The sequence below is a fragment of the Phacochoerus africanus genome, chromosome 3, assembly GCF_016906955.1.
Source record: "Phacochoerus africanus isolate WHEZ1 chromosome 3, ROS_Pafr_v1, whole genome shotgun sequence".
Taxonomy (NCBI): Eukaryota; Metazoa; Chordata; class Mammalia; order Artiodactyla; family Suidae; genus Phacochoerus; species Phacochoerus africanus.
The window spans coordinates 53,840,092-53,856,608 of NC_062546.1; the positions used below are offsets into that span (position 1 = coordinate 53,840,092).

Consider the following 16,517-nt stretch of genomic DNA (forward strand, 5'->3'; position numbering starts at 1 on the left):
ATGTTCTCTTCCAAGAGATTGAATGTAGTACACTGTGCTGTACTGTAGGACTTTATTTGTCTATCCATCCTAAATGTAATAGTTTGCATCTACCAACCCCAAACTCTCAGTCCATCCCACACCATCCCCCCTCTCTTTGGGAACCACAAGTCTATTCTCTATGTCTGAGAAACTGTTTCTGTTCTATAGATAAGTTCATTTGTACCGTATTTTAGATTACTCATATTAGTGATATCATATGGCATTTATCTTCCCTTTTCTGACTTACTTCTCTTAGTATGATAATCTCTAGTTGCTATATATATATATACATATATATATGTATGATAATCTCTAGTTGCTATATACATATATATGTATAATAATATATGTATGATAATCTCTAGTTGCTATATACATATATATATATAAAACCACATCTTCTTAATCCATCTGTCGATGGTCATTTAGGTTGTTTCCTTGTCTTGGCTATTGTGAATAATGTTGCAATGAACATAGGGACTCATATATCTTTATGAATGAAAGTTTATATATAAATATAAATATATCTATCTATTTATATATATATAATATATGATCTTAACCAAATAACTTCATTTCTGCCCACCTGAGACATATATGCCTGGATGGTTTTGGTCCTCTGAACAGGTGATATGGTGTGAAGTTAGGTTGCAGAACTCTATAGCTTCCCCTTATGACTGAGGACATTTGTCTTCGGAAGTACCATGAAATTGTTTTTCAGATCCCAGATCAATGTACAAAACCTGATCCGTGTATCAGTTCTCTTTTGTTTTAGTAGCGAGCTTAATTTTGTAGTCAGTCAGACCTTAAATTGAATTCCAGGTGAAATATATACTCCCCTTATAATTTGGGTGATGTACTTTAACTGAATTGGAGCCAAGATTTAAATCCAACATTTCAGACCATGCTTCTGAGTCTACTTTTTTATCTCTGATGGGAGATAACTACCAAAGGAATATATTCCATGGCTTCCATGGAGGGTCTCTGAGCTGTGGTAAATGTTTGAGGTTGCTTGGGCAAAGCTTCTTTCTGACACATTTGACTCCAGGTGAGTCAATATTACAAAAGAGTCAAAGTTTTCCCTAAACTCCTTGAAAACAAGGGAGATCTTATTCTTCTTGGATTCCTCAATGCCTGGTTCAAAGTTCACATTCTATTTATGAATGAATGAAATGAGTCAACAAATGAATGAATAGCTTATTTTTTTCAACTCTCTGCTGGAAAATAAGTTTTCATGTAGGTTAAATTAATAGAGTACTTTTTTGGGGGTATTTGCATTTTATAAGATGATCCTGGAAGAAGCGCTCAGATGAATGATAGCTAAGTTGAATGTCTGATTCTTTCATTGACATAGAGGTGGCAGAAAGACAGAGTTTTTCTCTGGAGTCTTAACTTTCATTGCAGAAACGACAGCCTACCATATCTCTCTGCTTTAAGAAAAAAAGAGGCTTCTTTGGGTGACAAAATATGCAGAAACATTTTACCTCAAAGAAGTATGTTCAAACAATTTCAGTTATTCAGCAATGGGGCAGGCTATTTCCAGCATGCTCATAGTATTCACACTTTTGCTAAGAGACCTGTTGACTGGCCTCTGGGAGGAAGGATGGAAATGGCATCAGTGGGGTAGACCAGATGTATCTTAGAAGATACACTGTCCCTGACCTGGAGACTCTAGGTTTCCTTCAGGCGGTTGATGACAAGGATGCAGCTAACGAGGTCTGTGTGTCTGTCGTCCACAGGTCTGAGGCGCAACTACAGATGTACCATCTGCAGTGTCTCTCTAAACTCCATAGAACAGTATCATGCCCATCTGAAAGGATCTAAACACCAGACCAAGTAGGTACTTTCATGTTTTCACCCTCCATTTCTTTTGTATGTAATTTTTAGCATAATGAATATAGGCTAACCCCTTTACTTATTTCAAAATAAGTGTGTGGAAAATACATCTCTTATTTCCAAGGTTCCCTTAATATTTATGCGGCTCAGGTCTCCAGAGTTTGCCTAGCGCTACTTGAAGAATGACTTCTGCCCCTTTTTTTGACACAGTAATGACATTTTTTTTTTCATGTTTTCAATTCTTTCAAGGACAGTCAGCACATTTGTATGAACTTTGGGAAACTTTTAGATCTCTATTAAATGTTTTAAAATAGACAATATAATCTTTACTTGGAGGATGGGCCAGACCTCAGGGGGGTGAAGTAAAATTCTATGAATGTCTTATACCAATTTCCATCTCTAGATGAATGTTGTTGATTCATATGGAAAGCTAACAAATTCTCTGAAATTTTAAGTTGTTCACATACACAGCTATTTTCAATTACATGGAAGCTCATTTTTTTCCTCACAAATTTGTATGAATTCAAACTGGAAAAGGCTAATCAGGCATAATTTCACCTCTGTTTATATTGAGCATCTTAAAAAAATTTAACTTTTAGGCATTTTTAAAGCGGCTGCTAGAACTGCTACTAAAATTAACCAAATAGGGAAAAACAAAGAATATCTCAAAAATATGTAATTTTTCTGAATGTAATTGTTTTCATTTCTCTCATGATCATTAGCAGAATCATTTACCAGATTCGAGTACATTAGGGCCTCCTGAATAATGAATGATTCATTCAGAGAATGTTTATGCAGCACCCACTGTGTGTCAGACCTGAGTGTGCCCCAGGGGATTAAAGAAGAATGGACTCAGACCTCCCTCTCGGGGACCTTCCTGCCAGTCTGGGGAGCAGTTGCATAAACACATAGATTGTTCTCTAACACACGATGTGTGCGCCCCAAGCTTTGAGGACCTGGGCAGAAGCAACCAGGGCAAGCTTTATGGGGACATTGGTGCGGAGACTGAGCTCTCAAGGATGAAGTCAGGGCCTGATTTTGCTCACCATCTTCAGCCCGCACAGTACTTGGTATGTGTTAAGAGCTTCATAAACATTCCTGACTGAGTGAATGTGATTTTAAAAGGTAAGTAATGGAGTTCCCCTTGTGGTGCAGGGGAAACAAATCTGACTAGTATCCATGAGGAGGCAGGTTCCATCCCTGGTCTGGATCTGCGGGTTAAGGATCCGGCGTTGCCATAAGCTATGGTGTAGGTCGCAGACACGGCTCAGATCCTGTGTTGTCGCCAGGAGCTGCAGCTCCAATTTGACCCCCAGCCTGGCATAACTTCCACATGCTGCATGTGCGGCCCTAAAGAGCAAACAAAACAAACACACACACAAAAAAACCTTCATGGGACAGAATTTGTGGTTGCCCTCTTCCCATTTATTACCTTATTTAATCCCCTTAACTGCATTGAGATAAATATTATTGGCCCATTATTTGATCTGAGAAAACGTAAGGCTCAGAGAAGCTAAGTCACTTAGCTGGCATCACCTTGCCAGCAAATGGCAGAACCAGGACTGAACCCGGCAGCATCCTGCTTTTAACTGATTTATGTCCCTTAGTCCCCCCAGACAGGCTTGGGACATGGGACTGCAGGGACTGCCAGTAGAGAGTCCTGTAATGAATTTCGGAAAAGGACCTCTCTTCCCTGCTATAATTTCATAAACATACATGACTTCCATTGGATATGTCTCTTATGGTGTTGCCTTCTTTCCAATAAGCAAGAGAGTTTGTTTTTTGACCACAGAAGTAGCAGGTAGCACTGAAGAGGGAAGTGAAGGAAATGGCCTATTTCATCTGCTCTTATAAACGAATTTGAATATCCTGAATGTGTGTGTGTGTGTGTCTTTGTTTATGACACAGGATGTTGCACAGTGTTCTTGTTCTATCCTCGTTGGGCTTGGTTTCCTGTGGGGGGGGGGGCGGCTCGGTAAACAAGTCGAGAATGTTTCCTTCTATTTCGAATCCCTGAATGAGTTGGTAGCAGACTGCTGTCATTTCTCATCTCCAATACTAAGAAAAAGTCATTGGCGAAGCCATCTGGGCTTAGAGATTTATGTTATGGGAATATGCTTTTTATTAGAAATTCAGGTTCTTTAATATAGAACTTCACATTTGTATTTACTTCCTCTTGTATCTGTTTAAAAAAAGATGTTTCCATCCATTTGTCCATTTCATCTACATTTTAAAATATAGTGGTATGAACTTGTTCTTTTTATCCCTCTGCTTTATCTTTAAGGCCTGTGGAATATTTTTCATTCCAGACATTGGTTATTTGTGTCTCTTCCCTTTTTTGATCATTTTTTGTTAGATCCATCTTTATAAATTTTTTGATGAACAGAGGTTGGGATTTGTTGATTTTCTTTTGTACAGGTATTTTCTGACATTTAAAAAATTATTTCTGGGAGTTCCTGTTGTGGCTCAGCAGAAACAAATCTGACTAGTATCTATGAGGACACAGGTTCGATCCCTGGCCTCGCTCAGTGGGTTAAGGATCCAGTGTTGCCATGAGATGTGGTGTAGGTTGCAGATGCGGCTCGGATCTGGCGTTGTTGTGGCTGTGGTGTAGGCCAGTGGCTACAGCTTCGATTCAACCCCTAGCCTGAAAACCTCCATATGCTGTGGGTGCAACCCTAAGAAAAAGACAAAAAAAAATTATTTCTGGGGCTTCTGTTGTGGCTTAGTGGGTTAAGAATCAGACTAGTATCCATGAATATGATGGTTCTATCCTTGGCCTTGCTCAGTGGGTTAAGGATATGGCATTGTCACAAACTGTGGCATAAGTCACAGACTTGGCCTGGATCCCATGTTTCTGCGGCTATGGCATAGATCGGCAGCTGCAGCTCCAATTCAAACCTAGCCAGAGAACATCCATATGTCACAGGTGGGGCCCTAAAAAGGAAAAAAAAAAATTTCTTTCTTTTTAGTTCCTTTGGATTTAATTTTCATTTTTGGCCCCCAGCTTCTTAGTGTAAAAATGTAGGTTTTATAATGAAAAAGAATCTGAAAAAGAATATCTATATCTGAAAAAGAATATCTATATCTGAATTTCTTTGCTGTACACTTGAAACTAACACAACATAGAAAGTGAAGGTTAATAATTTTTTAGTGTTTCTCCTTTTTCTACTAGAAGAATCAAAGGCTTTCACTGAGCTTCAACAGATTGTTTAGCTGCATTCTATAAGCAAATTTTTTGTATCCCTAAACTTTTAATATGTGGTATTTCCATTGCTATTTATTTCAATATACTTTCTTTTTTGTTTTTCTAGGGCCACACCTGCAGCATATGGAGCTTCCCAGGCTAGGGAGCAACAGCTGCCAGCCTACACCACAGCCATAGCAACGCCAGATACAAGCCTCATCTCCCACCTACACCACAGCTCATGGAATGCTGGATCCTTAACCCACTGAGTGAAGCCAGGAATTGAACCTACAACCTCATGGTTCCTAGTCTGATTAATTTCTGCTGGGCCATGACAGGAATTCCTTCAATATACTTTTTAAGTTTTATTTTTTATTTTTTGCTTTTTTTCAGGGCTGCGCTTGTGGTGTATGAAAGTTCCCAGGCTAGGGGTCAAATTGGAGCTGCAGCTACTGGCCTACACCACAGCCACAGCAACACCAGATCCGAGCCACATCTGTGACCTACACTAGAGCTCAAGGCAACACCGGATCCTTAACCCACTGAGTGGGGCCAGGGATCAAATCTGCATCCTCATGGATACTAGTCGGATTCATTTCCACTGAGCCACAAAAGGAACTCCCTGTACTTTCTAAATTTTACTGTAATTTTCTCCTTTTACTCCTGGTTGTTTAGAAGTGTTATGTGTAAAATGTAATGTGGGGTTTTTCTATTTATATTTTCTGTATTTGTAACTGGATTCTACTGTGGTCTGAGAACATATTTTAAATGACTTCAGTCCGTTGAAATTTGTGTAGGCTTGCTCTGTCCTCCAGGCATATAGGCAATTTTGTTCATGTTCCATGATCACTTGAAAAGAATTTACCATTGGATAAATGGTCCTGTCTATAATTAGGTCAAATTTCTTGATCTTATTTAAATCATTTTTGTTTTCACTCATTTTTGGTCTGCCTATTATATCCATGAGAAATAGAGATAATTAAAATCCTCCAACTATAATTCTGGATTTTCTAAGGTGACTACTTCTTCTTCTTCTTTTTTTTTTTGTCTTTTTGTCCTTTTAGGGCTGCACCCAGGGCATATGGAGATTCCCAGGCTAGGGGTGTCTAATTGGAGCTGTGGATGCTGGCCTATGCCAGAGCCACAGCAATGCCAGATCTGAGCTTCATCTGCAACCTACACCACAGCTCACAGCAATGCCGGATCCTTAACCTACTGAGTGAGGCCAGGGATCGAACTCACGACCTCATGGTTCCTAGTCGGATTCATTTCCTCTGCGCCACGATGGGAACTCTGCTAAGGTGACTTCTTAATTCTATCTATTTCTTTTTGCATTATGTATTTAAAGGTATATTATTATACACATACAAATTTGGGATTTTTTAATGTCTTCCTATTGAATGGCCCCCTTTTGTCACCTTCTGTCATCATGAATTGTCTGTCCTTCCTTATTACTAGTAGTATTTTCCTTAAAGCACACCAACATCACTATAGAAACTCTTCAAAGTCAAAAAAGTTTTTCTTTTAAATTTTATCCAGCTTTTATTTTGTTCTCAGGTGGAAGCTTGGTGTGACCAATTAGTCCACCAGAGCTGGGAATGGAAGTCTGCCAAATGGTTCTTAACAATTCTTCTTTTCTTTTTTTTCCTTTTTAGGGCCACACCCATGGCATATGGAGGTTCCCAGACTAGGGGTCTAATCAGAGCTGCAGCTGCTGGCCTACACCACAGTCGCAGCAATGCAGGATCTGAGCCATGTCTGCTGCCTATTCCACAGCTCATGGCAACACCAGATCCTTAACCCCCTGAGCAGGGCCAGGGATCTAACCCACCACCTCATGGTTACAAGTTGGATTCATTTCTGCTGCACCACAATGGGAACTCTGGTTCTTAATAATTCTAAGTTTATATAAGTATTAAAGTGTCAGTATTTTTCAAGGTCTTATATATACATATATATATTTAGTAATCATTTCTAGAGAAGTGTTGTGATGAGTCAAGATTTTTCAGTTGTGTAGAGGAAAGAACATTGAATCTTATTTCTAGTGTAATTTTGCCCCTTAATGACCTTGGTACTGACAAATCTTCAAGTCTCAGTTCCTTCCCGGTTGAGTGATAAGTGGTGACAGGCACACAACCAGGGCTTCCACTTGCCGCACTTTGCTCATGATCCTGGTACTCTCTTCTATGAATCCTGAATTCAGCCTTAAAATTCTTCCTAAAACTTGCCTCCAGTCAGTCTTGACCATTTATTGAAGCTAGCCATGCCCCTCCCAAACTGTGTCCACTCAGAATCTCAGAATATGACCTTATTTGTTAATAGAGTCTTTGTAGATGTAACAGGTAAGAACCTCAAGGTGAAATCATTTTGGATTGATGAGAATGATTTAGGGTGTCTTTTTTTTTTTTTTAAATTGCTGCACTTATGGCATATGGAAATTCCTGGGCTAGGAGTCTAATTGGAGCTTCAGCTGCAGGCCTATGCCACAGCCACAGCAACACCAGATCAGAGCCACACACATCTAGCCAGATCCTTAACCTACTGAGCGAGGCCAGGGATTGAACCCACATCCTGGTGAATACTCTGTCTAGTTCTTAACTTGCTGAGCCATAACAAGAATTCCCTAGGGTGTCTTTAGGAGAGGAAGGAAAGGGAGATTTGAGCACACAGAGAAGGCAGCTGTGTGAAAACGGGACACAAGCTGAGGAACCTTGAGCCAGCAGGGTCTGAAAGAGGCAAGAAGAATTCTCCTCCACAGCTTTTGGAGGGAGTGTGCCCTGCTGATATCTTGACTTCAGACTTCCTCTAGAACTGTGAGAGAATAAATTTCTGTCCCTTGAAGCCGCTCAGTTTTTGGTACTTATTTTAGGGCAGCTGTAGGAAGTTAATTCAGTGTGAAACCTACTTGCCTAGTTTTATAAGTGTTCCTTCAGTCATATATTCCTGGGCAGCTGCTTCTAATGCTGATCCCAATAATGCCAAGGACGATGGTGGTGGCGATGATGAAGAAGATGGTGATGATGGTGGTGCCATCACTGATAAATGAAGTGGGCCTCGTGTGAGGCTGGGGTAGAACCACAGATGAAAGTGCTTCGAAAGGGTCATATCTAATATGCACAATAGTCCTGTAATTGACCAGAGACCCCCATCGCCTCTTTCTAGGCTAGAAAATGGAGTCTCAGAGAAGTCCAGTGACTTGCCCAAGGCCCCCCCAAATAATTCTTGGCAGATCCAAGAGCAGAAGTCAGGTTATTGGCAACCTTTACGATTCCTGTTAGAATAATACTGAAACAATACTGTTATTATCATCTCCCTCTTTACCAGTAGTAAAAAGTCTTTTTTCTTTTTTGGAAAATGTCATAAACAGCAAAATGACAGTCAAATTTTGCCCCATGGTTAAATAGCCAGAGAAATATTCAGTATCTAATGAGATTAAAGGTTTAGAAATGCAAACGATCACATTGACATATAAAGCAATTGCCTATTAGTAGATTTTTCAACACTTCCAGGGGATCTGGGCTGTCAATTAGCACAAATGTTTAAAATGAAATTTAAAGACACCTGAGTACATACCATAGACTAATGAACAGTTTTCCCCATAATGTACTTAAATTTGAGTTTAGGGAACGGTTGAAGGCTCGGGACGTTATATTACCTAGAATGAAAGGATGTAAAAGTTGTCATTACTTACTTTGATAATTCAGTTGGTTAAAAATGAGATACAAGTGTCTAAGAGAATAAATCAGACTTTCTAAGCATGCAGCTTCCTTTGAGAAGCCAAAAATGGTGATCTCCGTAGTTTTTTTCTGAGGTTTTCCCCAATCAGTATGAATTCTCCAGAAAAGCCTTCCTAATTCTTATTTCCCCATGATACTTATTTATTTGTGAAGTGATTGCATAGATGTTCAGTCTAATTTTCAGAGCTGGAATAGATTTGCTTTAAATACCTCAGAATCACTTCCTGCATTCAGGATAGTAGTGCGTTGTCTGAGGAGCTGCATCATAATAATAAATATTTTTGCAAGAGAAGCTGAACATGAAGAAACATGTAGTATTTATACCAAATAAAAGTAGCTTAGTGTACTGAGAAGATGTTCTCTTTGGAAACAGGCAGACAAAAAACAAATCAATGCATGGACTTTGAAGACCATAGATATTCTTCGTAGAATTGTCAATGTGGTTTATTGGCATTGACCAAGAATTTCAATAACCAGAGGACTTTGGTTCTGAGTTCTGAGATGAGCAGAGTGTAAGACAGTGTTGAGAACATTCCCAAAGAGGGTCAAGTCATTTCTTGTCAGTTGATAATTATTTGAAAGCTGCTTGGAAAGGCTCGGAATAAGGAGCAGAATTTAGAATCCAAGGCAACTGCTTTGCCTGTCCCATTTAAGAAATCTGACTGTGCAAAAGAGCTCTTCTAAAAAGTGGAACTTAGGAGTTCCCACGTCCATGAGGATCTGGATTTGATCCCTGGCCTTGCTCAGTGGGTTCAGGATCCAGTGCTTCCATGAGCTGTGATGTAGGTCACAGACAAGGCTCGGATCTTAGAGTTGCTGTGGCTGTAGTGTAGGCCGGCAGTTACAGCTCTGTCTGACCTCTAGCCTGGGAACTTCCATATGCCATGGGTGTGGCCCTAAAAAGTCAAATAAATAAGTAAATATAAAAAGTGGAGTCTATGGAGTGTCACCAGTCACCAAAGTGTCACCAAAAGTGTCACCAAAAGTCTAGAATTACATCCTAGTCACTGATGCTGCACAAAGTTGGGAAAGAGCCAGGCTGTGGGTCAAAGGGCATTCTCTATTTAGTCCTATTTATTTATTTATTCATTTAACCGTAGTTGATTTACAGTATTGTGTGAGTTTCAGGTATACGGGACAGATTCTTTTTCATGATAGGCTATTCCAAGGCATTGAATATAGTTTCTTGTGCAATCTGGTAAATCCTTGTGGTTTACCTACTGTATATATAGCTGTGTGTATCTATTCATCCCAAACTCCTAATTTTTTTTCCCAGTATACAGCATGGGGACCAAGTTACACATACATGTATACATTCTTTTTCCTCCCATTGTTGTGCTGCGATATAAGTATCTAGACATAGTTCTCAATGCTACACAGCAGAATCTCACTGTAAATCCATTCCAAGAGCAATAGTTTGCACCCATTAACCCCACGCTCCCTATTCCTCCCGCTCCCTCCCTTTCCCCCCGGGCAGCCACAAGTCTATTCTCCAAGTCCATGATTTTCTTTTCTGTGGAAAAGTTCATTTGTGCTATATATTAGATTCCAGTTATAAGTGATATCATATGGTATTTGTCTTTTTCTGACTTATTTCACTTAGGATGAGAGTCTCTAGTTCCATCTATGTTGCTGCAAATGGCATTATGTTGTTCTTTTTTATGGCTAAGTAGTATTCCATTGTGTATATATACCACATCTTCCGAATCCAATCATCTGTTGATGGACATTTGGGTTGTTTCCATGTCTTGGCTATTGTAAGTAGTGCTGCAATGAACATGCGGGTGCATGTATCTTTTTTAAGGAAAGTTTTGTCCGGATATATGCCCAAGAGTGGGATTGCTGGGTCATACGGTCGTTCAATGTATAGATGTTCTTCATGGTGGCTGTACCAGCTTACATTCCCACCAACAGTGCAGGAGGGTTCCTTTTTCTCCACAACCCCTCTAGCACTTGCCAGACTCCTAATTAATCCCTCCCCTAACCTATCCCCTTTGGTAGCCATAAGTTCATTTTCTATGTCTGTGAGTCTGGTTCAGTTTTGTAAATAAGTTGATTTGTATTATTTTTTTATAGTCCACCTATAAGTGATATCGAATAATGTATGTATTTCTCTGCCTGACTTCACTTTGTATGATCATCTCTAGGTCCATCCATGTCAGTGCATATGGCACTATTTCATTCTTTTTTATGGCTGAGTAATATTCGTGCGTGTGTGTGTGTGCGCGTGTATGTGTGTGTGTGTGTGTGTGTCTATTTGTAAATACATGTCACGTCTTTTTTTTTTTTATAATGATTTTTATTTTTTCCATTCTAGCTGGTTGACAGTGTTCTGTCAATCTTCTACTGTACATCTTCTTTTTCCACTCATCTGTCTATCGATGGACATTAAGGTTGCTTCCAATCTTGGCTACTGTGAATAGTGCTGCTGTGAACACTGGGGTGCATGTGTCTTTTCTAGTTAGAGTTTTCACCTTTTCAGGATATATGTCCAGAAATGAAACCGAGCATGGCCCTGTGGGGCTCCTGGGCACAAAAGCCTTTCTGCGTCCCCCATTTCTGATTTTTGGGAAGCAGCACTCATTCAGCTTCCATGACCTTCCCTGAGTTCCTAGGGACAGGTTCAGACAGATGCTGATCAGGGAAGGAAGGGGATGCAAAGACAAGGGAGGAAACAGTCAAGACACAATAGTACAGCCTTGGGGCAGGATCCTGGTTCCCCCTCAAGGAATATACATAATAATATGGGCATCTTATACATCTCAGAGAAAAGTTATATTCCTTATGCTTCTTTTAGAAATGAATACTTTAAAACTGAACAGGTTAGTGTCTTTCCTTCTCCTCCTCTCTGGCTTAATTGCACCCTGAATATAATCGCCCATAAATTAGAGATTAGGCACCCTGAGCATAATTGCCTTTGGATTAAAGATTATTACCACATGTTTTTTAGGAACTTTCCTAGTTTTTTCTAATCTTTGATCAATATACCCTTTTTGCAAGCACTGTTATTCTGGGCAATAACCCAGAAGACCACCATCATGATCATACCGAGATCTCCTGACTCCAGCTTTGATGACTAAGATTCCCCCAAATAAAAAACAATGCATGCTTGTCCCAATCCTGATTCCTATCTGAAAACCCATTTTTCTCCTTTTTACTATAAAACTCCTCACAATTCTTTCCAATGGAGGGGGGCACAGTCTTTATGCCATGAGTCTACTGTGGCCCCCTTTGCCTGATACAGCAATAAAGCTATTTTTTCTCCTTTACCCAAAACTCTGTCTCTGCATTTCACTTGGCCACCAGCAGATAGAGGCCGAATTTTGGCAACAGGAGTGGGATTGCTGGATCACAGAGTGACTCTATTTTTAGTTTTTTAAAGAACCTCCAGTCTCTGGTCCAGTAGGCCCATTTTAAAAAGAACCTTCACGTTCATCGTTGTCAAAAGCCCTCCCTTTTCTGAGGAAGGCCTCAGAGTCCAGCTTCTCAAATGAAAGAGAGAGTAGCCTATAAATAGAAGAATGCCAGAGAAGCCAAAAACAAAACAAAACCAAACCCAAAAAACCAACCAACCAAACAAACAAAAAAACCCAAACCCCCAAACAAATAGAAAAGCACACCTAGATCTGTCTCTATAGCACTAATGCACAGGCAGTTCTAAAAGTTCTATTTTTTCCTAAGTCTCACTTGCATGCCTTGGCTATATATGTCCTACCTAGGGGTAAATTATAATTACAGTATGTGAATAGAGTAAGCCTTTTATGTGCTTGAAAAGAATGAAATGTAGAGCACTTTCACACTTCCTTATGACTTAGAGAATTACTGATGACCCCTGGTGTTCTTCAGCCCACTCATTTCTCACCTTCTGCAGGGATTCAGACTCATTATTTGGTCTTGCTTGAAATGTGCATGAGTCATGGCTGTCTCCAGAGTGGTGCTGAGTGGGTGGTTTAAAGTCTCAGCTTTGGGAGTTCCTATTGTGCCTCAGCAGGTTAAGAACCTGACATAGCATCCTCGAGGATGTGGGTTCCATCCCTGGCCTTGCTCAGTGGGTTAAGGATCCGGCATTGCCGTGAGCTGTGGTGTAGGTCTCAGACATGGCTCGGATCTAACATTGCTGTGGCTGTGGCATAAGCTGGCAGCTACATACCTGATTTGACCCCTAGCCTGGGGACTTCCATATGCCATGCGTGCAGCCCTAAAAAGTAAAAAAAAAAAAAAAAAAAAAAAAAAAAGTGCATCTGCATCAAGAGAGAAAAGAAGGAGGTGATGGAGACCAACAGGCCTGGCCTGGGAGGTGGACCAGGAGCCCCAAGGTTGTTGCTTCTCAATTCATGTCCCCTCACCGAATTCCAGTGTCCTCGTTGAGTATGAGGTAGTCATGATCTCGATCAGTCTAATAATGTTCTTTAATTTTATGACTTCAGTGTTGAGCTTCTTTAACTTTGTAATATTTTCCTGGGAGTTCCTGTCGTGGCGCAATGGTTAACAAATCCGACTAGAAACCATGAGGTTGCGGGTTCGATCCCTGACATTGCTCAGTGGGTTAACGATCCGGCGTTGCCGTGAGCTGTGGTGTAGGTCGAAGACGCAGCTCGGATCCCATGTTGCTGTGGCTCTGGTGTAGATCAGAGGCTACAGCTCTGATTAGACCCCTAGCCTGGGAACCTCCATATGCTGCAGGAGCAGCCCAAGAAATAGCAAAAAGACAAAAACAAAACAAACAAACAAAAAAACTTATCAGACGATCATTGAGTTACAATGGGAGAGACTTCCTTATTTTTATTCTTCTTCCTATAGCCACACCTGCGGCATATGGAAGTCCCCAGACTAGGGGTTGAATTGGTTATGTCAAAATGCGTTCCTTAAAGTTTCCATTCTATGATTATAAATTGTAAAATAATGATTTGCCTTCAATTAAGACACAATTGTGATCAAACATTTGACCCAGTTTTGACCGGCCATTAGGAATGTGTGGACTTTACAGATAGAGAAAGATAAATACCATATGAAATCACTAATATATGGAATAAAAAAAAATGAAACTAAACTTACAAAAGAGAAACAAGACTCCAAGATTTCAAAAGCAAACTTACAGTTACCAAAGGGGAAACATGGGGAGCGAGGGACAAATTAGGAGGTTGGGACTGACATACAGTATTATATATAAAATAGATAGGTAACAAGGACCTACTGTATAGCACAGGGAAATCTACTCAATACTGTGTAATAACCTATATGGGAAAAGAATCTAAAAAAAATGATATGTATATATATATATGTGTGTGTGTGTGTATAATTGATTCACTTTGCTGTACTCCTGAAAGTACCACAACTTTGTAAGTCAACTATATTCTAATAAAATTTAAAAAAAAATCAACATAGGATGTGGTAAGTGTAAGAGGTACAAAATGTTGCTGGCATTCACAGGATGAAGTAAATGCATCTGGTCAGGGGGAGTTTAGGGAAGGAGCTTGAGAATGAGACCCTCTGGACTCAATCCTGGCTCTGCATCTACTGATGAGGTGACCTCGAGTTTATTACTTAAAGACCTCTGGATCTTAGTTTCCACACAGATTATAAAATGTAACAGATTATAAAAATTCTTAGCCAAATTGATTGTGGTAAGGATTGATTTTTGTTGTTGTTGTTGTTGTTGTTTTGGCTGCCCCTGCAGCATGCAGAAATTCCTAGGCCAGGAGTTCAACCTATGCCACAGCAGCAGTGGCAATGCAGGGTTCTTAGCCTCTAGGCCACCAGGGAACTCAGGTTTCTTTTTTTTCTTTTTATGGCTGTCCCTGAGGCATATGGAAGTTCCCAGGCCAGGGGTTGAATCAGAGCTGTGGTTTCCGGCCTACACCACAGCCACAGCAACACTGGATCCTTCATCCACCGAGTGAGGCCAGGGATCAAACCTGCATCCTCACAGAAACTGCATCATGTCCTTAACCTGCTGAGCCACAAGAACTCCAGGGAACTCCAAGTTTTAAGAACAACAGAAACAATAACAAAAAATATAACACTTCTTATCTAGTGCTTGGCATTAACTTTTTTCTCAGTTAGTGGCAATTATCATTCTGTATGAATGAAATTACATTGGAATTTCAAAAAAAAAAAAAAAAAAGATAGCTCCAAAATTCTTCATAACAAATTCTAGTTTCTTGTCCAAAGTTGGGGTTTTGGACTCTCCCAAAAAGCTCAAGCCCATGCAGGGTTTAGAACCCAAAGTGACCTAAATCAGAGAGTGGGCTATAAAGAAGGATCTAGGACAGGCCTCTGAAGACTCTTCTCGTACTTGTGGTTTTATGCCTTCCACCTGCTCCAAGTCCTCAATGTACACAGAAGTTTCAAACGTGGTATTCAATCCTGCAACAGCAGAAAGGACATTCTTTTTAAAAGTACTTTATTGAAGTATAGTTGATTTACAATGTTATGCTAATGTCTGCTATACAGCAAAGTGATTCAGTTATGTATATATATACACATACATATATGTAATTTTTCACCTTCTTTTCTATTATAGTTTATTACAGGATTTTGAATGTAGTTCCCTGTGCTATACCTTGTTTATCTATCTTATATGTAATAGTTTGCATCTGCTAACCCCAAATTCCCAGTTCATCCCTCCCCCTTCTCCCCTCCTGTTGTCTGTGTCTGTGAGTGTTTCTGTTTCATAGATAAGTTCCTTTGTGTCCTAGTTTAGATTCCATGTATAAGGGATATCATATAGTTTTTTTCCTTTTCTTTCTGACTTATTTCACTGAGTATGATCCTCTCTAGGTCCATCCATGTTGCTGCAAATGGCATTAGTTCATTCTTTTGTATGGCAGAATGTGTTTTGAATGCTCCCAATTTATGTTACCTTTATACCCTGAGCACTATTCAGATCTCCCACTTTATCCGGCTTTTTTTTTGTGATCTTTTTGCCTTTTCTAGGGCCTCTTCTGCGGCACATGGAGGTTCCCAAGCTAGGGGTCCAATCAGAGCTGTAGCTGCTGGCCTACACCACAGCCATAGCAACAAGGGATCTGAGCTGCGTCTACGGCCTACACCACAGCTCACGGCGATGCCAGAGTCTTAACCCACTGAGTGAGGCCAAGGATCAAACCAGCGTTCTAATGGATGCTATTTGGGTTTGCTAACTGATGAGCCACGACGGGAACTCCTATTTGACCTTTTTAAAAAACTTTATTTTCTTATTTGACCATGCCCATGGCACATGGAAACTCCCAGGCCAGGGATCAAACCTGCACCACAGCAGTGACCTGGGCTGCTGCAGTGGCAACACTAGCTCCTTAACCCACTAAGCCTCAGGAGAACTCCCACCCGAGTTTTTGATTACCAGTTACATTTTGTCAGTCATCTGTAATTAGCACACTATTCTCCAAAGACCATAGATAATAACCTTGAAAGTAAATAAAATAAAATGAACTATGCTCCTGGCTGCATTTCCTAAAATCTCTCTTCTAGTATTCTTTGAGATTCCCCAGAGAGAGTTTCTTTACCTTCTGATAATATGGAGCTCATTTTTCTTCTCCATTTGCAGTATTTGTTGTACCATATTTTATTTTACCATATCATAGGTATCCTTTTTACACAGGCATCTATCTGCCATAGCCCATACTAGATTCTGGCTCATCTCAAGGTTAAGTTATTAGATCCAAATTTGAATATCAGCATTTGGTAAATGCCCTATCTTTCGGAATTGGAAGGGTTTTCTTAAAAAGGGGATGACA

At 40.1% G+C, this 16,517-nt stretch overlaps 1 protein-coding gene across 1 annotated transcript in view; it reads left to right on the forward strand.

Moving 5' to 3' along the window:
- The window catches only part of ZMAT4 (zinc finger matrin-type 4), a 404,068-nt gene that overhangs the window by 349,246 nt on the left and 38,305 nt on the right, over positions 1–16,517 (forward strand). The window contains exon 6 of the mRNA XM_047770379.1: positions 1,761–1,857. Coding sequence (XP_047626335.1) covers positions 1,761–1,857 — 97 coding nt within the window. The remainder of the gene's footprint in view (positions 1–1,760; positions 1,858–16,517) is intronic.